At 35.9% G+C, this 24,135-nt stretch overlaps 1 protein-coding gene across 1 annotated transcript; it reads right to left on the bottom strand.

Moving 5' to 3' along the window:
* Positions 1-2,007: 2,007 nt before the first annotated feature.
* On the bottom strand, positions 2,008-22,375 carry LOC138700246 (uncharacterized). The gene is made up of 4 exons (XM_069826728.1): positions 22,150-22,375; positions 14,289-14,468; positions 5,819-6,135; positions 2,008-4,224 (listed from the first exon to the last, which is right to left on the bottom strand). Exons 1-4 carry the CDS (start codon positions 22,273-22,275, stop codon positions 3,333-3,335), a joined length of 1,515 nt encoding a protein of 504 aa, XP_069682829.1. The 5' UTR covers positions 22,276-22,375; the 3' UTR covers positions 2,008-3,332.
* Positions 22,376-24,135: the final 1,760 nt, after the last annotated feature.

Raw genomic sequence — 24,135 nt, 5'->3', positions numbered from 1 at the left:
CGAATATAATTTTTAACTGTGGTAATGACTTAATGACACTTTTTTCTTTTAATCTGAGATTCTATGTATAAAATTTTTAATAATGATGTGTCTTTAAATAAACCAAAAGAAATTACCAACAATTACTGATGAAAGACTGGCAAGATGTTCGCCACTGTCAATCAAAGTTCTGATTTGGAACCCAGATTTGTTTAACAGAAGTTCCAATTCTGATACTGCTAGTGAGAATAAATGTGATGTAAGTTTTGGTAATACAATTTTAATCTTGAGTGGTTTTTAGCATAGGTGCATATTATATTCGCCAGTATGTTTTCTTGTTCTGGATTTTAGGATAAAAAGATTGGAGAGCGTATTATATTCGAGTAAATACAGTATGTTGGTTTTTCAATCTTCTAGATTTTCCCATCAGTTGATAAGAGGATTATAACAAGTGAGGAAAGTACAACATAGTTGTGCAAGAATGGGACTTTTCATCTTATTGTGTGTTGTAAATTACTGTAAAAACACATACAAGGTGGGATTGTTGCGACTTCTGCAATAGAAAGATATGGAAGAATGTGACGAGATAATCTGACAAATCTTTCCTCAAAACAGTAATTATTTTAATTTCTATATAAGTAGAACGAGAAAACATGCGTCATTTTATTGGCGCTGTGACACTGCTTATTTTTTAGTAATGAATTCAATACTGATTTTGCTTTCACAAACAACTTAAAAGCAAACACACATCCTTAGGAAAAAAGTTTTTCAGGCTATCAGGCTGTCGTCCGTTGGTTGTGAGACCAAACATTTCATTCACTGCAGCACCAACGGACCACGACCTGATAGCCTGAAAAACTTTTCTCCTACTGACGCCGGCCGTGAAAGCCTACACTCTAATATAAACACACATCCTGTTTTTCTCTTACTTGAGTATCAGTAACGCAAGGTAAATAGAATTTATCACACAGGCACTAAAATTTTCTTTGAAGTCCAGTTTATAAATTACGAATAATGAACATATTTGTCTTTCGATAAATGTACACGACTTTTTTTTCACATGTTGGGAAAAAATTATTCCCCAGACAGGCAAGCGAAACGTTTTCACAAAGGATTGCTAATAACTATTGGATGAATTTTTTTTCATTTTACACAGTTCCTATTTTCCATGGGTCAAGTACCTTGCTCAATTTAACCAAAATCTAAATGAAGAATCACAGGCCATTTTCAGACTCAAGAATCTTATGTTAGCTTTTCTAAAATATGTTGATGGGTAGTCTGTGCCAGTGAGAAAACAGAAAGAAGACTACAGGAGGCAAACCTCATCTCTTCAAGACCAGACCAAGTTTCTCTTTGTCTCTCATAAGATTATCATTTCCAGTTTGTCTTTGTTGTACAGTAGTGACAAAAAAAACCGGACCGACCCTTGTAGCTGATTTCAGAGCCTTGTTCACTCCAGAGCACGACAGACTGGTAACTAAGACTTTCGTGGTTCGAATGCTGCCTGGGAAGGAAACTTTTTTTTGTTCCTTATTCAAATTTATTCCCAATACTTTTCGATTGCTGGTAAAATTCATGTTCTCAGGATAATAAGTTAATTAAGTAGTAAAATATTGCTGCAATCGAAAAGTATTGGGAATAAATCTGAATAAGGAACAAAAAAAAAAAGTTTCCTTCCTAGGCAGAATTCGAACCACGAAAGTCTTAGTTACCAGTCTACCGTCTCTGGAGTGAACAAGGCTCTGAAATCAGCTATAAGGGTTGGTCCGGTTTTTTTTGCCACTACTGTACATATCAATTGGGCAACGTACTTTTTCTTCACTTATCAATATCAGGTCAGGACAGAAGGGACTATTCCTTTTATTCATAAGTTTAAGCTAATAACATATTGCAGAAAGGAAAACCTCTAGAATAGGACTGGAGACAAGCACTTTCATTGTGTACGGTGAAGAGGTCACTAACACAGTCTACTATATAGTCGCGAAGCTCAATATGTAGTAAAAAAGCAAACATGGGTAGTTGCACCTTCCTTCCATTATTGAAATATTAAATGCATAAAGTTAATTTATTATTTTAATGAGGTATATTAAATTCCACCATAAACTCGAAGATACCTGCAAGAAATAGGTTAATATTATTTTTGTTTGTGCAAAATGAACTGAAATTTACTAAAATCCCTGCACTCATTCAAGATTATAGCGATAATTAACTATGAAACCAATAAATATTAATTTGCATTTCCCTTTACAACAATAATAATGACAATATGACTTAATGGAGTAACTTAAGTGTACTGTACTTGTAGTGTAGGCTTACGTAGTTAACAAAGTGGGATGAGGTTAAGCAATAATAATCACACCAGAATTGGAAATAAAACGTGATCAATAAATTTTATTGTAACAGACTTTTTCTATGTCTCTAGTAAAGTAACAAATAAAAATAACAACAAAATTAAGAGCTATAATTAAAAACATATCCTTTGAAAAAAAAAAAAAAGTAGGCCTAAGCAATAATAATCCCACCAGAATTGAAAATAAAACGTGATCAATAAATTTCATTAAAACAAACTTAATTTTTCTACGTCTCTAGTAAAATATGATTATTCCAATTATTGTATTTTAGCCCTTAACATTTTCATTACAACCAATAACGAACATTTCACAAGCATCAATGTGAAATACGCAACGAGCTATATAGCACTCGATGGAAATACGACACAGCCCAAAGTCGACCGTGGACAGTCTATTGTTTCTAGCTGCTAACCGCTTGGAGCGCTTTATCACGAGATTTGCAAAAATTCACATCAAGCTTCGCGACTGTATATAGTAGACTGTGGTCACTAATGCTCCACTATTCAAAGATGATGTGCATGTACAAAAGTATATTGCCAATGTTGATATGTCAACAAGGAATCCTTGCCTGATCTTAAAGAGATGAGATCTGTTTTCTCCAGTCTTCTTATTGTTCTATCAATGATACAAACCTTCTATCACTTTTTTTGAGGCAAGTTTCAGCTGCTACAACAGTCACATGGTGTTCCTGTTGAATTCTCAGTCGAATTTATTGACCAGCCATAGGGGTATGTGTCAATAGCTTCAACATATATTGTTTAGGATTCATTTCCCTCATACGCTTGAAAATGGCACTGATACCCTTACTTACTTCAAACCTTCAAATAAAATTTTGGGAAATTTTTCAAAAGGAGGGCGAAGGGGGAGAAATAATATTCCTACCAGAAAACTGACAGGAGTGGGTTTTGTTGATATTTCACGAACTTTTTCGTGCCAGTTAAATGTTACTACTGTCAAGAAAATGTAACACTTTACAGAAAAGATTTACTATCCATTCAACTTCTATGTTTTCATTCCTTCATTATCACTGATGTCTTCATCTGTGTCTTCAGGATTCAAGTGTTTCTGCTTGTGTGCCATCAGTGTAACATATCTGGTGAATTTTGTTCCACAGACATCACACGTATACGAAAAAAAATCATCTGAAATATTATTATGATTCTTAGCACTATCACCACCATTACTTTCAATTTTTACGTGTTTTGTGTGAGTCAATATGCTCCGAAGTGTTTCACGTCCTGCTTCACTTGATACTGAAGATAACTTATTTTCAATTACATTGTTACAACTGTTAAGTGACTTATTATCTGATGTCTTATTCTGATTTGTTGATGCTCCAATTCCAGGTCTGTTCACTGAATTAAATGTATTTCCATTCTTCTTACATATGTGAAAATTAGCACAATTTTTTGAGGTGAACGTACATTCGCAAACAGTGCACGTATAAATAACACAAATACCGGGAATTTTTGTTAACAGTATATGTGATTTTAGCACTTCAGTGGCATCTTCTGGTTCATCTTGAGAGCTGTCCATATCACCTGTCATATCTATGGTATCTAATACACTGTTTGGAGGTTTGTGAAGCACAAATTCAACATCTGACCCTTCATGATCTAAATTATCATTTGCATCTTCAACAAGAGATTTGGGCCCTGGTTTGCATTTCGAACTACTTTCTTTCTGTTGTTTATTAATAATTTTACGGTCCTCGAAGTTCTTTCTTTTACTGGTGACTTGGGAGTTAGAATGCTTAGATTTTGATTGAGGTTTTGGAGAACTTGTACCAGTGTTCACAGCACTTCTTGCAGAACTATAAGTCCGTTTTCTTGATCCACTTTTTTCTTTGTTCTTCTGTTCGCCATTTATGTTACCATTTTCAATTTCGGGAAATCTAGAAAAAAAGTGACAACGTACAAGAAATAATATATAATATATAATATTTAAGATTTGTATAGCAATGATTAAGTGGGGATATAAATATTAATCAATTTATTTTATTGGTTCTTATGTTTGTAATGAATAATTCCAAATAATAAATATAATTCCCGGCGATAAACATACAACAAAGTGTAATAAAACAAACGAAAGGAATAACAAACAGTTAGGCCCATAGAAAAAAAATCCCCGGAGACTAGAATTCCATCCAACTTTACTTGTGAAACAGTTACATATGGGCTATTCCATATGAAATCCATCAGTAAAAAACCTCGCATTTTTTTATACTCTAATTTTTTCCCTATTTATACAAGGTGCTGAGAAGAGTGCATTTTAAAAAATATACTATCGAAAGTCAAATGGTTTTCGTATTGTTGAGCGACAAATTTAGCGTATTTTATAAAAACAAGCCTCTTTCAGCGCTCAGAACTCTGGAACCATTTATTGCAGAACATTGAACGGGAGCTCATTTTGAAGCTGACATTTGGTAGGTTATGTTAAGAAGTAATGCTTATTTTTATTGTACACAGAAAGACAGATAATCTGATTTTACTTACTTTTAGGCTTTTTGCCAATTTGTAAAAATGTAAAAAAATATTGAGAAAAAAACCTTGCATTATTAAGAGGGATTCGGCATTGTTTGCTTAGTGGTACGGCAATAAGTTTCGAGGGTATTAAATAGATTATTTTCACACACCTGGACTTGAACGGCACAGTACTGCACACACTGGCCGAGAGCTGAAGATAAGCGAGCGTTGGGCGTCATTTTACTCCTGTGTTTATGAAAATTTGTGATAAAGCTAGCCCAGCTATGCACTACTAGACGAAACATCACGTGTTTGTCTCCTGGCCTTGCTTGTCTCGGCTAGCTCCCGTCTCACAGTCAGCTGGTTAGTTCACGTGCGTACTATTTATTTTCTTTATTTGATATTTTCAATACTTTCTTATCAACATACCATCAGTAAAAAATATGTGCTTATTTGTACTTTCAATGTGGAATCTAACTATATATTTCAAAATATTTTTTCCTTGGCAAAGGCGTCTTAATGAGGAAAAATCTAAATTTCTCCATTTCCATAAAAAGTAAGAAAATCTGTTTATATGTCAATATAAACTTTAATTTCTCAGCATCAAAATAAACCATGATTTTAATCATTGGGTGAAAGGGTTTCGGAGCTACAACAGTTTAAAGTTGCTATTTTTGTGAAAATACGATAAATTTAAATATTTTTAATTTAAACACTATGAAGTTCTGATGCCTCAAACTTTGCACAAAGCATTATATCACAGTTCTCTACGTCCAAAAAAAGTTTCATTGTATTTAGAAATTGTAAGGTCAATTTTCTCTATATTTCGGTCGATTTGAGATGGAATAGCTCATATAATCCAAAAGAAACGGAGCTTTTACAGATGGTGACTAACAAGCCACTATTTCTTGATTTTACTAGACACAAGAGCTGTAAACATTATAGAAAAGGCATTAGCCACTAAATTGTTTCCTGACTTCATAAATGGTTAGGTATAGATACATTTTTTTATGCTACACTTACACTGCATTATGAGTTGCACTCTCGGAGTCCTGTGCTTCTGGATCCTCAGGCAAAAAACATTCACCCTGTTCCGAGTTCAGAAAAACAACATTTGGTTGAGATAGCAGAGCAGATGAAGTGGGCTGCCTATTTGTTACTGGCGACTGTTTAAGTCTGCCAGAATGTGCTCTTGAATTTGTATCATTAGACATCAAACACGTTGCTATGGCGTCCTGATTAAACTTCACCATTGGTTGGAATGATGGCTGTGGATCCAATGGTGGTAGTTGAGGAAAAGATGGTCCATCTTCCACTTCCTGTTTTATTCTCACAGTTGTCTGTAATATGAAAATATCCGTATGTAACTAAACAAATAAATACATATTTCAGAGAGATGTACGTTCCTTCTTAACACTGCAATTAAACAGACTGAAAATTACACAGGGCTGATAGGATACTTTCTACACTATGATAGACTGGAATAATTATATATATATATATATATATATATATATATATATATACAGGGTAAGTATAAACTCTACCGACAAACTTTCAGAGGTTGTTCAGGGATATTTGTCGAGTGTTTTGATATGAGATACCCTTGGTCACCACTGGCTCATTACCGAGCGATTGTATTTCGTTTGTTTTGTTACCTCAACTACCTTTGTATCTATGTCTCGGCCTTCCCAAAGGTCTTTTTCCCTCCAGCCTTCCAACTAGCACTCTATATGTATTTCTGGATTTTCCCATACGTGCTACATGCCCTGCCCATCTCAAACATCTGGGTTAATGTTCCTAATTATGTCAGGTGAAGAATATAATGCGTGCAGTTCTGCATTGTGTAACTTTCTCCATTCTCCTGTAACTTCATCCCTTTTAGCCCCAAATATTTTCCTTATTCTCTAACACCCTTAATCTCTGTCCCTGTCTCAAAGTGAGAGTCTAAGTTTCACAACCATACAGAACAAATGGTAATATAACTTACTTACTTACTGCCGTTTAAGGAACCCGGAGGTTCATTGCCGCCCTCACATAAGCCCGCCATTGGTCCCTATCCTGAGCAAGATTAATCCAGTCTCTATCATCATATCCCACCTCCCTTAAATCCATTTTAATATTATCTTCTTCATCTAAGTCTTGGCCTCCCCAAACGTCTTTGCCTCCGCCCTCCCAACTAACATTCTATATGCATTTCTGGATTCGCCCATACATGCTACATGTCCTGCCCATCTCAAACGTCTGGATTTAATGTTCCTAATTATGTCAGGTGAAAAATACAATGTGTGCAGTTATGTGTTGTGTAACTTTCTCCATTCTCCTGTAACTTCATCCGTCTTAGCCCCAAATATTTTCCAAAGCACCTTATTTTCAAACACCCTTAACCTATGTTCCTCTCTCAAAGTGAGAGTCCAATAACTGTTTTATAAATTCTAACTTTCAGGTTTATTGACAGCAGACTAGAGTACAAAAGCTTCTCAACCGAATAATAAAATGTATTTCCCATATTTATTCTGTGTTTAATTTTCTCCCAAGTGTCATATTTATATTTGTTACTGATGCTCCCAGATATTTGAATTTTTCCACCTCTGCAAAGGATAAATCTCCAATTTTTATAATTCCATTTTGTAGAATATTCTGGTCACGAGACATAATCATATACTTCGTCTTTTCGGGGGTTTACTTCCAAACCTATCGCTTTACTTGCTTCAGGTAAAATTCCCGTGTTTTCCCTAATCATTTGTGGATTTTCTCCTAATATATTCACGTCATCCGCATAGACAAAAAGCTGATTTAACCTGTTCAATTCCAAACCCTGTCTGTTATCCTGAACTTTTCTAATGGCATATTCTAGAGCAAAGTAAAAAAGTAAAGATGATAGTGCATCTCCTTGCTTTAACCCGCAGTGAATTGGAAAAGCATCAGACAGAAGCTGGCCTATATGGACTCTGCTGAAAGTTTCATTGAGACACATTTTAATTAATAATTACTATCATTATTATTATTATTATTATTATTATTATATTATTAATTTATTTATTTATACTGGCAGAATTAAGGCCATAGGACCTTATCTTACACTCCATCAGGTCACAAAGTACACAAGTAGTGAAATTAACAAAATTTAACATACATTCACAGAAAAAAAATCACAGTAAGAGCAAGTGACATCGGAGGCTAACTATGAAATACCATGTCATTAACAGTAGCACAGCCAATACAGGGGTGAAGTACATGTCCATTCAATGTAATGCCAGATTGCTTTGTGATAATGGAGTGGTGCAGCATCTTGTTGGAACAGGCACTCGTAATTCTCATCTAGCTCTGGGGTTAGCCACTGCTCCACATATAAAGAAAGGTCATCCAGTTACGGTGTCCTACATAAAAAAACGTGATATGCATCAATCTCGAACACATCCATGGTGACATGAGCATTTTCTGTGTCCCATATTCGCAGATTGTGTTGAGAGATCTTACTGTTTACATGACATGTTACCACAGTCTAGTATATACAATCATGAAGCTCAATACGTAGTAAATATGCATCCATAGATAGTCACTAACCACTAGAAACACTAATATCGCCTCATTACAGACAATGCGAAATAGTACTGGCATAGTCTATTGTTCCTAGCACCCTCACAACTCAAGCTTCGTGACTGTACAGTAGAATGCAAATTAATCCGAACAACGTAATTACTTATGAAAAAACACTCAAACGGGATAAAAAAAAGGATGTAAGACATACCTCAGTAATCTATGTGGCCTCCCTTGTTCCTAATAACAGCTCTGAGATGATTTGGCATGGATTCCACTAATTTCCCACAAATATTCTTCATTTCTTCATCGTGAAACCATACACCAATGAGGGCAGAAATCATCTTCTCCTTTGTAGAACAATCCATTTTTTGCATTCTTCTTTTGCAAATTGACCAAAAGTTCTCAATGGGGTTGATGTCGGGTGAGTTGCCTGGCCAGGGGAGTACCTGAATATTCTTCTTGTTGAAGAATTCTGTAGCTTTCGAGACGTATGGCATGGTGCCAGGTCTTGTTGGAACACACCTCTGCCATCCAGAAATGATTTTTGCAGCTGGGGTACGATTCTGATTTCCAATAACTGAATATATTTGTCAGAATTCATCATTCCCTTGATAGGTATTAATGCTCCAGGCCCTTCATGTGTAAAACAACCCCAAAACATTACTTTAGGGGGGTATTTGGGTGCTTGTTGGAGATGAGCTGCTGTTACTTTTTCGGATCCTTTCCGTACGTAAGAAACACGGTGGCCGTGGACCTCGAAATGAGACTCATCGGAAAAAGTACATACATTCTTCCAGTCATTCACTGTCCAGTGTTGATGTAATTTTGCCCACATTAAGCATTTTTTGCACATAACAGGGGTTAGCAGTTGCTTCTTAATAGGCTTACGAGCCCTTCGTCCAGCTTCCAAAAGCCTACGCCGCACTGTTGTGACGTGAATATTCACCCCAGTGGTAGCCATTAACTCGCGGGTTAAGTCGACAGCAGTTAGTCTAGGATTTAATTTACTTTTCCTGACAATTAAACGATCATCTGCAGGTGAAGTCTTCCTTTTCTGGCCACAGTTTCCTTTTTTCTGGGGTGTGATGGATCCAGTCTCCCTGTATCGTTTTATGATCGAATTAACAGTAGCCAAACCGATGTGACATTCTGCAGCAATATGTCTCTGTGTCATAGAAGAATGCTCTTCTAATGTTATAATTTTAGACCGTTTTCGTGGAGTTGTATCCATTTGTGAAGACGACAGAATGTACACAAGATTGCAGTATTAAGTCTTCAACACAACTGAAATGCTTATAAGTACAAAACGACAGGCAAAATGTCACATATTATAAAAAAAAAATAATAACGACAGACCTTCAACAATGGAATTACACGTACTACAGATGTCAATTAAAGCGGTATGAGCAGCTGTGAGGCCAACAATGACAGAAAATGTAAAAATATGTCGTGTTCAGATTAATTTGCATGCTACTGTATGCACTAGACTGTGGTGTTACTCTGTCACCTAAAACTACATGACCTGCAAAATTTCCACCCTCCAAATTAACCTATTTTCTAGTAAAATAGGTTATTTTATTTGAATAATAAATTAATTTATATATTCTAAGTACTTATATTTTAAAAAATCGAATTACCAACAAAACAATAAAAGTGTACTAACAAACTTAAATATTAAACAGAACAGATTATCTTTTAAATAACAAAAATAAAGTGTTTGTATCACCATGTACCATCATGTGTATATGATCTTGTCATTTGGTGTCAAAGTTTGTATCAACTGCAATTTGTATGGTTTGATGATCAATCAAAAAAGTCATATGATTTTCAGGACAGCTGCACCTGATGTATGTGGATTTCTGCGAGCTTGCTGAGAAATCTTATTTCAATCTGTCGACATCTGCAAATGATACATGTGGCCACTATCTGCTCTTCCTTTTACACAGAATCAGTCTCCTTGAACTGTTGGTATGAACGATAAATGTTCTTCTAAGATGGTGGATTGATTTTCGACCACATTCAATAAATTGATGACAAACCCTAGAATCGTGTATATGAATGCCTGGGTGAACTAATTCTGCTCTTAAGTCAAAACTAGTTACTCTTGGATCTTCTTTCGATTTCCTCATTAAAATTGAGTCATCCCTCGGTTGTTTTCCTCTTTCTATCACATTTTCCTTTATGCTGAAGAGAAATATTGCCAGATTCGTTATATCTCTTAAGAATTTTGTTGACACAGCCTAAACTGATTCCACATTCTGAGCCTATATCCAGTGCTGTCATAGAGGCCATATAGGGTCTTACATCATATGGGAACCTACAATTTTTTTTTAATTAATCGCATGGGGAAAAGAAAATTTTGTCTGTATGGAGCCATATGGCATATGGGTACCTAAGTTTTGTATGCGGAGATATGTACAGATCTTAGATCATCTCTTGCTGTCCTAATGTATTTTGTTTTATGTTCATACACAAAAACTGCCCACCTCTGCAGCACTGGAATCCAGAATTACATAAAATAATGATTGAAAAACAAGAAGTGCTGCAAATACACACTCCAAGATTCATCAAGACAAGTGTGCATCTACGGTGGTGCTACATGGTGTATTCTTTAAATCAAACTTCTTGTACAATTAAAATGTAAAGCAAAACAATTTCTTTACTTTTTCTTTAATATTAAAAAAAATCATTAAATAACAGTCTGAGAGTTTGAGAGAGGAGAGTAAAATATTGTGACAACTGCAACGGAGTTTGAACACGTGTCCGACAGGGCGCGCGGCAGACGAAACGCTGGTACGGGAAGCATCTGCATGCTGAAGGGCAGAGGAGGTGTATTATGTCAACGCGACGAGGGGAGAGTGCGCGCGCAGCTGCGTGCGGAGTGAGGGGGGGACGGACCCTCCCGACTCTTCCAGAAGTCAGTCGAAGTGGAGATAGCCAGATAATTCGAGAGGACGCCCGTAGAAATTTCTCGAGACTATGATTTTGCTATAAAAGAAGAAACACCAGCGAACTAGGGCAGTTTCAGTTTCAGTCTCAGTTGATTAGTCAGCCAGTCAGTGAGTAAGCCAGAGCAAGCAAGCCAGTCTTGTGTACCGGAGTTCGGCTCGAGTGTGCGTCCGCAACGGTGTCAGCATCCGAAGGCCTGAGTTCGAGTGCAGTGGACCGCAGTTGGAGGGACCTGAGTTCGAGTGCAGTGGACTACAGTTGGCTGAGCTAGAAGAACTGTGAACTGAGGACTGATAGTTCTGATTTGTAAATAGTGCTTTGTAAATATTAGTTAAGATTAACAGTTCATTGTTGTTCGTAATAGTCCAAGTAAATTGTCACTGCCGTCAGTGGAGTGCTATAACGAATACTGTGTTGAGTGAAAATCCTATTGTTGACGAGAGCGTTTAAGGTGAATTGTAGGAAGGAATTATTGTTGGAAGAATAAAATCCTATTGTTGAGTTGAAATAAAATTACAATATATTTCAAAGGAGAAAACAAGGGGCAAGACGTATGGCCAAGAAAAAAATTACCATGACAGCACTGTTTATATTCCTCTGAGTCATAGAAGTATGCTTACTGAGAGTTACAATCTTATTTTTATTTTTTGGAGTAATATCCATGGTGAACACCAACGAAAATGATGGATATAATTTCCTTCAAATATTCACTGCAATACCTAAAAGCTATTTCAAACCTTCTATAACTGTGGTTGTCAGAACTGGCTGAAATGTGCAAAGAGTACGCGGTACCGTCCCATGTGCACCGTCGTGCAGCAGAGAGAGATAGAGAGCATACCCGCTAGCAGCTACGGAGTGCACCATGGTGCATTGCATTTTCCGTGGGTGAGAGAGGCTAGCCCCAGCGTGCTCTGTGCTGACAACCCATGTTCTATAATAACTGTTTGTACCTAATTGAAGTTAAATTTAACAACAATGATTTATAAAAGCAGTTGTGCTAATTAGAAAGAATCACTGTTTTAATAAGCAGTGTTAGCAACCATAAAAAATGAAGTTTTGAAAAGAAAATGTTGTTCACATTAATCTGCACACTATTGTATGACAGATTTTGGTGTTTGCACCGACCTCAAATAGCAGGCTGCTAATAATCCCAGCTTTTTTAAACATAATTATTGGTGATTTTTACCAGAAGGGAATTGTTTAAAAGGTGTTTCTTTCTCCTGGTGAAACATTTAATGCTGCTTTTACATTGAATTTTTAAAGGCTTATACAAGAATGTGAGGAGATAATGATGCTGCTGCATTGTGTTTCTGAAAATTAAAATGAGGCCGAAAGGTTGAAGATTCTACTATATGGTAGAAGAAGTTCAGTTCAAGTAACAGGTGCTACTGAACAAGCTAAAAGAAAATTATTTCCAAGAATTCTTCTAGTCATGACAGTGTTGCTGGGATCCTTGTCTAGCCTAAAAAAACAGACTACTCTGAGGCAATTGTGGGCATTAATAATAATAATAATAATAATAATAATAATAATAATAATAATAATAATAATAATAATAATAATAATAATAATAATAATATAATAATAATAATAATAATAATAATAATAATAATAATAATAATAATAATAATAATACTAATAATGATTTATTTTAGCTGGCAGAGTTAAGACCGTAAGACCTTCTCTTCCACTCAACCAGCAAAAAGTATACATATATATGTATCAACTTACAAAGAATTCAACAATTTGATTTAGATAAGAGCTACATGTATACAAGAGTTATTTACGAATTAAACAACAAAATACTATGAATTATTAATTAAACACTGACATACAAACTATGTAGCAGAATTGAGCTAAAATACATAGAATGTTAATATATTTCAAATAATGTTAGGTAATAGAAAGAGATTATTATGAGACAATTTTGAAAATTCAGCACTATCAGGATGCATATCTAATGGAAGGAGTAACAATGTAGTCAGTATGATTGGAGTGAAATGCTAAGAAGGTTATCTTTTAAACTGTTTTTAAAAGTGTTTATTGTCTTGCAGCCCCTAATACTTTGTGACAGGGAATTCCATTGTCTCGAGGTGGATACTGTAAAAGATGATGAATAACGAGATGTTCCATGAAGAGGTATACTTAATGCGCCACAGATAAGTGATCTGGTATTTACGTCGTGGTTAGAGTATAGATAAGAGTAATGAGACAAAAGGTAATTTGGTGTTGAAGTGTGCAGAATTCGAAAGAGCAATGACAAGGAGTGTAAAGTTCTACGTTCTTTAAGTCGGAGCCACGAAAGACTTGCGAAGGACGGTGATATGTGATCGTATCGTTGGATGTTGCAAACGTATCTGATGCACATATTCTGAACTCGCTGTAACTTGACTGACAGTTCAGAACTTATGTCACTTAACAAAACGTTACAATAATCGAAATGCGGCATTACTAGGGTTTGTACTAGGGTAAGTTTTAGTTGCTTGGGCAAGAAGTTTCTTAAGCGACTCAAACAGTGAATGGAGGAACAGATTTTTTTTATCGTTTCTTTAACTTGAAAATTCCAATTTAGATTATTATCGAAAAAGAAGCAAAGTTTTTTTTACGACAGATGAATAAGGGATTAGAGTGTTATCAAGGGTAACAACTGAAAGATTACTGTTATTAAGAGAGTTAACTAAACGCTTATGGCCAATAATTATAGCTTGAGTCTTACTTGGATTAAGTGCGAGTCCGAAATTGGCCGCCCAAGTGGAGACAGTGGCTAAGTCACAATTCAACTTGTCAATTGATTCATTGATCGTATTGGGTCTGGAATGTATTAATGTGTAAGGTAAGACAATATGTTCTTATGCCATCAGTCCATGGATATACTGACTACACCTTGCACACACACCAAGCATCAGACTTATCATCTACTCTTCCTCTGTATCAGTCATTTGCTTTATATGCAGTCATGCATCTAGCAGAAGAATAAGATTACTTGCAAACAATATCTCACCTGTTCTAGTGGTTCTGTAGCTGAAGACAAAGATTTTTCTGTTCTTACTGGCTCCCATGGTACTTTTTTCTTGAAGTAACTGTCTGTCCTCACACATACTTCCCTGAAGTTATGAAACTCTTCAAGTTTAAAAGCACACTTATGACAGATTTTTTTTGACCATGGATCTTGCTCATAAATCTGGAATGAAAGTTAATTTAAGAATATGTTTTATCAAATTTCACCACCATGTTTTTAAAGTCGTACTTAATTCATAGTATATCTAGCAGCAGTTGGTAATGAGAATGACTATGAGCAAAAATAGAATATACTCTAAATTTAACAGAAGACATACTGAAATCAGAAGTAAACACTGAAATAATGAAACAGTTGTCTTTAGAGCAGTGGCGGCTCTACAATAAGAACTGCAGAGCTGCAGAACCGCCATTTAAATGGACCTGTAAAATTAAAAATGGAAAATGTGCTTTTATGTAATCTAGTTCATTGTTTCATTTATTTTTCCAATTCATTCTCCTTCGATTCGAGATTTTACTGTCTGTAGGAGCCTTGAACTGCTGGAGAATTTTATCTGTAGTGTACTTTTCAGATCTGTGCTCGGCAGTTCCTGAAGCTCAACGTAGGGTAGTCGGCAGCAGAAAACTGGTTTTCTTCACCGTCCCATAAGACTGCATTAGAGCTGCAACCGAAGCAGATCTGTTCGAGTATAAAAAGAACAGTCAACACCCTCATCTCTTTATGACCTGCGTTAGAACACGTAGGCTTCTAGACTACTGTATATCATTACAGTTCCAGTGTATTATAGTACTGTGGGTGATGTGATGATTAGTCAGTGTGTCTAAGAAAATATTTTATATTAAAAATGAATGAAATGAAAATCTAAACGACCAAGCCTTTTCGAAATTAAAAGAGAAATTGCGCGTTAACTTAAGAAATTAGGACATCCTACACCAAATTTAAATTTGGAAATTTCTGGAAAAAGTCCAAGAAATCATGTAGCCTACTAGTCATTTTAATACCGAAATGTGTAATGGAAACGATTGGTTTTTTGCTGCGATCATGAAAACGCTTTCTCCCCCACCCGTGTATTCTGTTTAGAGGAGAAAATACATGGACAAAGACCGGAGTGAAGGATTTAGTTAATTTGACTTAAACTATAAGGGCATGAAAATTCGAAAACTCATTTCAAGTCAAACAGATTTGTCACTGTTAACGATATTAAAATATTCTAACACAGCTTGATTCTGCGTATTGGATTAACATTCAGAAACAAGAAGGAAATGTTTCTAAAAAGAGATATGGTCTATCTAAAATAAATTAACTGTGTGAAATTCTGTGCCGCATTTGAATTAGCGATTCGAGGACTTGCTGAATCAGGAGATTCAACAAACCGCGGTATATTTCGGGGTTTGACTGATTTTACTCCACATTTAGATTAAACTTCCAAAGATCATTTATAGGGCTCGTCACAATTGAAAGGAACTACGAAAACAATTCAAAATTAATTGCTGGATAGCAATAAAATTATTGGAAATTTGTCTTCAGTGCCACCAAGACATGACGCTGAAAGTTTGGTGCAAACTATCTTAATGGAATTTAGGCTTAACGGAAATTCAGTCATAATTGAACCACATGAATTAATTGTGCTGGTTAATGGCGGGGCTAACGTAATGAGTGGGAAACACGGAGAATTTGTATTGTGTTCCACAACATATTTCTTGCCAAGGAATTAAATTTAATAATGCAACAAACATGTTCACAAACTGGTCAAGTTACCATACTTTATTGCAAATCTGTAGGAACTCCCAGCTCTCTGTTTTATAATTCCATCTGCCGGTACGGGTGTAGGCTAGAAAAGTTGACGTAAAGAAATTCGGTAGGAGTTAAAAGCGTTCGAACAATCAAAAGTTCCTGATGGTTGTTCATTCAGGTATCAACATGAGGGGCATATCTCCACTAGGTGACTAGTTGTGCCAGGTGGGAGAGGTGTAGCGCATGGGGTGGGCAGGGCGCACGGATTGTTGGAGTACAACTTCGAGAAGGGACTGTAATTACACGCGTTATCCGATTTAAATGCAATAAACAGCATGTGTTTGCTAAATACACTATTTTTCATGCAGAACTGCCAACCTTTATAACCGCGGGCCGCTACTGCTTTAGAGACAATTAATATTAGGTACCCTCCACAAAACTGGCTTCATTTATACACCGACGGATCCTTGATCTCCAGAGAACAAGGTGCCGGTGCAGGTGTTACGTGCTGTCTCTTCTCACTTTATAGATCTCTTGAATATAGAACAACAAGTTTTGATGGAGAAATCATTGCAATAAGTGAAAGTCTCAGGAATCTTTTATGCCACATCAATAAATTTAAGAATGCAGTTATATTGTCATACTCCAAAGCAGCTATTCTATCAATAGTCTCTAAATACACACCTTCATCTCGAACAGCAGAAATAACTAAAATGCTCTCTCAATTAATATCACTCAATAAAAGAATTGTATTCCAATGGATACCATCTCATTGTGGAATCCTGGGAAACGAGAATGTGGATGCTTTAGCAAAGAAGGGCAGCACTGCTACTTACAGACCTGTTATTAAATCTATGTATTATTCTGTGAAAAGATTTATTAAATCTACATACTTAGACTTCAGCAAACAAAATTTAATAACACAATCTCAAGGGAAAAAATGGAACTCTCTGCATCATAATCCACAGTTAATTCCCGATTTACCACGCAAATTGTCTGTAGCTGCATTTAGATTGGCAACAGGCCATGACTGTTTGGCCAAATACCTGAATAGAATTGGAATATATCAGTCCCCTAACTGCCCATTGTGCAACTCAAACCAAGAAATGAATTCGGAATACCTCAAAATCTGTGCTTCAGTGGCTGACCATGATAATATCTTTGAAAAATATTGGAGTGCAAGAGGTCAAATGACTTTATTGTCAAATGCCTGGCATTACAAAACAACAACAATAACAACTTGATTATTAGAGTTTTAACATTGCTTTTGTCTGAACAGATTAATAGGTTACAATGAGAAACTTAGATTTACATGTATCTCTTATTCAAGCTCTCTTTAAGTTTGATATTAAATTTTAAATTTATAACACTGCAAAGTGTCCCAATAAAATGTATACATACTTTGGATGTTAATAATATTGAACATAAAAATGAAAACAGAGTGACAGAAAGAATGCTAGAAGGCACTAACAACAATGTAAATAAAAACCACAAAGCCAATTATCATTTGGGCAGTGAAAGTGAGTCCCTTAGGTATTAATGAAAAACAGAGAATTTGACTTAGGTGTAAGAACACTGGAGAACGGAATTTGAAACACCAACATATGTAACAATTCAAGACTGTGTGATAAATTTGAGGATAATGAAATGGTACAAAAAGTGAACAAGGAACAAAGTGAAGATAGGGAATATCAATGGACAATGGTGGTGTTGCGATGGTGTTCCAGAAATTCACACAATTCTCAAAGAAGTTCGTAAGGCAATGATCTTTACATTTTGTGGGGTAAGAAGTGGAAGCCATATATTCCGAGATTGTTGTTCCACGCAATGAATGATAACAATCCAAGCAGGGTCGCTGACAGAATTTATGGGCCCCTATGCAATACTGTACTCGGACCCCGTTGAAAAAAGTAACAATTATAAGTTACCAGTTATTCTAACCATAATAATTATTTGCAAAATAAATAAAAGATAACTCCATACACAGATACGAACCTAAAAATATACACTTTTATTACATTGAAAACTTTTAGCAAAACTTCACATTAGCACAATATATTATATTCATAAAACATTATTCTTAAACACCTGTAATTTCTAACTTGCAGTCCAACATCAACAAACAACTCTCCTTGACTCCATCAATGCAAAATCATCAATTATGTCATCAAAATTTAAAAACCTAGCAAGATCGCTCTCCAGACCAAGGAGCCAAGGTTACTCAGTGGTTCTTGACACATTGTTTATCTGAATAAATTTTTTATTTCCTTCATTTTGCTGAAGAACCTTTCAGCTTCAGCAACTGTCACAGGAATTGTATAGAATATTCTAATGGTTATACAAATATTTGGATATAAATTATCTAGTTTTAATTCCCTCAGACTATTTAGGACATTCGTAGGTTTCAGTGGGGTTGGCCCTAAATTAGAGGTATGAATTGATTTTAAATATTTCGGCCCATCACTGATCTCTTTGTTAATGTCTTCATAATATTTTTCACGCAGTCTAGCAACCATATTAATATCTTCCAATTTTTTTGTCTCTTCTTGTGCTTCTCAGCTCCCGACTTATGCCTGTACTTGTCCATTGTGCAGTTAAACTATAACCAGTAACACTAATGAGCAGAATTTACTAGACAAACGACAACGAAAAGACGAAAGTTTCGACACGAAACATACAATGTACTCAAAAGGAAACGTGATCCTGCGACTTCAGTTTGAGAGAGTCCACTAGCATATTACGGCGGGCCAGTGGGGGTTTGGTACCGGTAGTTAAAAAGGACAAGCCAATAAATAATTGAACGTGTTCGGTACAAGCAACGGGAACATACTTCAGACAAATGCCGGGGCCCTCAATTGTCGTCTTGGTGAATATTAATGTGGGAAACCGATATTCTATTATATATAAAAGTCAAATATTTACATATGAAGTGGTAATTTGTATTAATTCTACTATTGTTGAGTTAATATGTCAAATTTATGTAACAAATATTCTTACAAAATTTTATAGTACCCATATGTATCTACGAATAATTATTCACGATAATAAAAAGTAATCAGACTCACTTAATCTGACAGGCCCTTATTGCTCACGGGCCCATATGCCATATGCACTCGCCCCCTTTGCCCCCCCTTCTCGGCGGCCCTTAATCCAAGTATGTGATATCAATTTTGTGAGTGGTTGTTGCACATGTGTGAAGAAAGAGGATATTTTCAAGATTTGTTCAGTCAGATGAAGTCACATTTCAACTGTATGGTACCAGTACCGTTATACCCCTTTTCATGTGACTTAGCTTTTTAGCTGTCCAGAACAACGTGATCCATTCACGTTTAAGAAACATTGCCTAGTTGTAATTTTAAAACTCAGTCACTGTTAGTTGTGGTAAGTTAAATATTACATGCATCCAGACAAAATATTGCAGCCACGAGGAAGATAAGAGATATAAATTAAGTCATGTGAATAGCATTATAATCAACATAACTGTGTGTCCTGATCCAATGAAAATCCACATATTATGAACAAACGAGCAATTACCTACCAGGAGTAACTGTGGTGTAGTCTGTCTTCCAGAGCAATGATATGACCATTTGCCACCTACTTAATGTAGCAAGATAATGTCATACCTCACTTTAATAAACTGTTTTATCGACTGAAAGTGCGGGAAATTAGTGAGGTTATGCGTATCTCAACTGAACGGGTGTGACACATCTTAGACAATGTCTTGGACATGTCCGAGGTCTCCACAAGGTGGGTTCCAAGAACAAAATCACGTCCGATGTCAAATTTCGAGGGACTGTCTGGCTTGATTCGAGAAAAATAACTGTACACCCGATTTTTAGGCGGTTTGTGACCACTGATGAAATCTAGATTCACTACTACACAGCAGAGACAAACAGTCGAAACAATGAAATAAAGAAAACAAAAGCCATTCAATCGATTGGGAAAGTCATGGAGTCAGTGTTCTGGGATTCTAAGGGGATAATCGTTATTGACTATCTAGCAAAGGAGAGAACAATATTATTCTAATCTCCTGCAGAAACTGAAAGGGAAAATCTGCAACAAGAGACCAGGTATAGGGTTACCATGAGAAGAAATACTATAGGAGGACGTGGAAGCTAAAATAAGAAGACATTGCTGAAAAAAGGAGGACTTTTTAAAAATTGGTATGAACAAAATTAAAGATAAAAATAATGGCTCAGTTTTCTTACTAGTTGCTGGATCAGTATTACATCTATACTTATCGATGGTGCCCACTTTATGCAGAAGAGCCTGAAGAGACAAACTTCTATCTTGTACCAAATAACTATGAATTGTTCACAGGACATACCCTTTAAATTACGGTATATTTCATCATGATGATACCTCTGACTGTCTCCATCAGCATGTGATTTCGTTCTTTTGTCCACTGAGCAGATGTTACGGAAAATACTCTCTCAATATTTCCATTGTGACTTGAGAGAGAGAAATAGAATTGGCAAAGTTCAGAGAAAGTTTCAGGACAGGCATACTACAAAGGATGTGCATGTCTCAAATTTAATTACTATATTTATATTGGAATTTAAATGTCGGGAGAGTCATATAGCAGGGGAAAATTATGCAAGAAGCAATTTTTCCCTCCACCCTCCAGTTTAGTGTTAAGAAACTATAACCCTAGATCATATATGTAACAGATATGTCGGGCTTATAGGCTTTGAGGTTAACAACTTTTGTCAGGTTTACTACACTGCCATCTAGTTGTTACATAAGGAGTCACGTTATAATTCCCATTTGAATTGCATTAACGACTGTGCTGCCATCTCGTGTTCGTTTACGGAGGACGGGTGGCGATCCTGGCGGTTGTTCTCTTCAAAGTGCTGCCGATTTTAACGTAGCGAGGTGTTATCTGTTACATATATGATCTAGGGTATAACTTATGTGGAAATATGAAAAGAAAAATATCAGGATAAAAAATTTGCTCCTTCTCAAAACTTCTAAAGCTGTTTCACGTTTTAATTTAGGCCCTATCCTTTGCAAGCCCATATAATTAAACTTGTGTAAATTGATTTTGCAAACCCTCGTAAGTCTTAACTTACAATTAGATCCATTTAAAAAACATTAAGTTTGTTAAATCTATATAACAAGCAGAGTGACTCTATATTTCAGAAAAGTATCAAAATAAATTCAACTACCTAATTAAATAAAATATGCAGGCACTAGGAGTGTCAAATTTGTTTCATCAGTTTTGTCATTTTGACATAGGCCAGTTTGGAGTCCACCTCTTCAATTACACTCTTTTGTCATAATGATAATTCTTTAATATCACGTTAAGGTACAAATGTATTTACGTACTTGGGCACTAATCGAGTCATACGTACTGTAAACAAAAGAAAAATTAAGTGCCGAAATAAGGGTGAAAATGGGAGCTGGCAGAGATCCAGGCAGGCGAGATCAATGTGTCGAGGTGGAAGGAATAGGCAGCAGTAAAAGGAAGCACATACTTCTCATTTCCGTGTGTTTCCCTAGTGATCGCAGAGAAAAAATGAGTTTTCGTATGGTCGAATCAGTGACAGGTTAGGTTAGGTTAGGTTAGTTTAGGCTTTTGGTATGCCTTACATACATTCACAATTGTCTAAGAATGTGAACTTTCTTCCACGACATACCATGACTAATCTGACCTGTCCTGATTCGTCCTTATGAAAAATCGCTTTGGTCGAATCGATGACAGGCGGGTTGGGTGCGCTTAACAGCTACTAGCTAGCTAGCTCTCTCTCTGTGATCACATCAATTTCTACCCATCAATACTATAAATCCAAGGTATTTTATCAAGTTCCTATTGTGGCTGGTACATAAGTAATATTCACCAAATGAAATGTGCGTTTCACATTCATTTTGAAGTTTTCTATCTCATTATTTCACAAGTTAAATAATCACTTTTAGGTTACCTACATCGAGCAATTATTTCCCTCCCATTTTTACCCATTTTCTAATATGTTTTCAAGTCGACTAACATTCTATATGATTTCTTCACATTCCAAACTACTTTCCCTCTCAAAATTAGACCACTGTCCCACTTTTTTCGTCAATAAACCTAGTGTCCCGTTATATAGAAAACAATTTTTACTACTTATCTTACCGTTATTGGGAGTAAGTTATGTATCTTCGCCACATAATCCATTCCGGGTTGAAATATGTTCAATTTTATCCCTGCTGCTGAACCGCAAACACGACAAACACATTCAGTTCCATCCATTTGATTCATGATTGAAAAACGCGTCTCACATTTCTCAAAGATTGTTATGTTGACAAGTCATAACGACTGAACACTGGGAAATGAAAATAAAACCGTCCCATAGACGATCTGTTATTTGTCTATGATCGTACCCATGGTACAGTACATGGATAAGTAGTAATTACACGTATGTCGGCCGTGCACGTATACTATAGGTTCGCAGTATTGCCGTCAGATGTCTCGACAACTCTTTGGTGTGCACAACCAAAGTGGCTATCTACTAGGACTCTGGAAAAGTAAACAACGCGCACATTTTGCCTAGGCTATTATTTTAATTTAATATTTAAATAATATAGAAACAACATAAAGTTTAAATATATTACTGTGTTCAGTGTTAAGGAATTGCTGTTTGTTGTTTTTCCTTTTAATTTTATTTAAGTTATTGTGTTATTAACAGTGTAAACTTTTACATGGCTGAAGGGCCACATATTCAAAATATTGCGAATGATTCACAAAATACAATTAATGCCGTCTCTTCAGAGAGCATTCAATTTCAGCTTCCTACGAATCTGAAAGCTTATTCACGAATGCGTAATGACACGAAAGTGCAAGATCAATCTAAAAAGATGAAACCAAATCGTGCTATATCTAGCATTTCAGAATCTTCTATTTCAAAACTTGAACATATGGTACATCCATCTGTAACTGTGAACAATCGGTTTTCCCCTCTTGAAACTACAGTTGATAGTGCTGACATAGGAACTTCACAACTTATTAATCAAGGAACTACACCAAGAGATAAGCCTCAACACTCAAAACAGCCAAGAATGCCACCGGTAACAGTGAGTAAATTATCAGGTGGAAACTTCATTGCCCAAAATAATAAATTACAATCATTGCTCTCAAATCCAATGAAAATTAGCTATACACACGAAGGTATAAGATATTACACTGCCAACAGGTCTGACTATGATATTAAGCTATATTCAACTCTTATAGCTGACATACAATTTTATTCCATGAGCCTAGAGAAAATAAATTGCTTCAAGTAGTTATCAGACGACTTCCCACATTCGTCGAAGCAGAAACATTGAAAACAAAACTAGAAAAATTATCATATTCGATTGAACATGTTCGACAATTATCTGTCCCTCTCTTGATAGAAGATTAAAGTACACAAAGACGTCCAATATCAGTCTGGATAGTTACCTTACCAAACAACCAACATTCAAGGACAATTTTTCACATAATAAAAATAGAAACATACAAACCAAAACCACAATGTGATTCAGTGCCACAGATGTCAGGGATTTAATCACACTTCTAAGAGATAAATAAAATGCGTTAAATGTGGCAATAGTAATTTATTTGCAGATTGCCCATTTAAGGGTGCTTCAACTCTGCCAAAATGTGTTAACTGTAATGGGAACCATGTTAGCTATGGACAGTGTCCAATACAAGTTCAAAACGAGCTGTTCTGCAGCAAAAGATTAGAAACAAACATAATACAATCACAGTCTGCTATATACAGTCGCGGAGCTTGAGGTGTTTCTTTGCAAATCTTGTCATGAAGCGCTCCAAGCGGTTAGCAACTAGAAACAATAGACTGTCCATGGTCGACTTTGGACTGTGTCGTATTTCTATCGAGTGCTAGCTCGTTGCGTATTTCACATTGATGCTTGTGAAATGTTCGTTATTGGTTGTAATGAAAATGTTAGTGGCTAAAATATAATAATTGGAATAATAATATGGGACAAGGAGGAGACGTTTGTAGTGCTATAAATTGTAGCAACAGTAAGAGAAAGAGGCCAGAGTTATCCTTTTTCCGATTTCCGAAAGATTCAGAAAGGTTCCTGGATTTCCACAAGAATGCTGTGCAGAAACAAAACT

This window comes from Periplaneta americana, chromosome 5 (genome assembly GCF_040183065.1).
Source record: "Periplaneta americana isolate PAMFEO1 chromosome 5, P.americana_PAMFEO1_priV1, whole genome shotgun sequence".
NCBI lineage: Eukaryota > Metazoa > Arthropoda > Insecta > Blattodea > Blattidae > Periplaneta > Periplaneta americana.
Note: the sequence above shows the minus strand (reverse complement) of the source record. Positions and strands in the feature narration are given on the sequence as shown.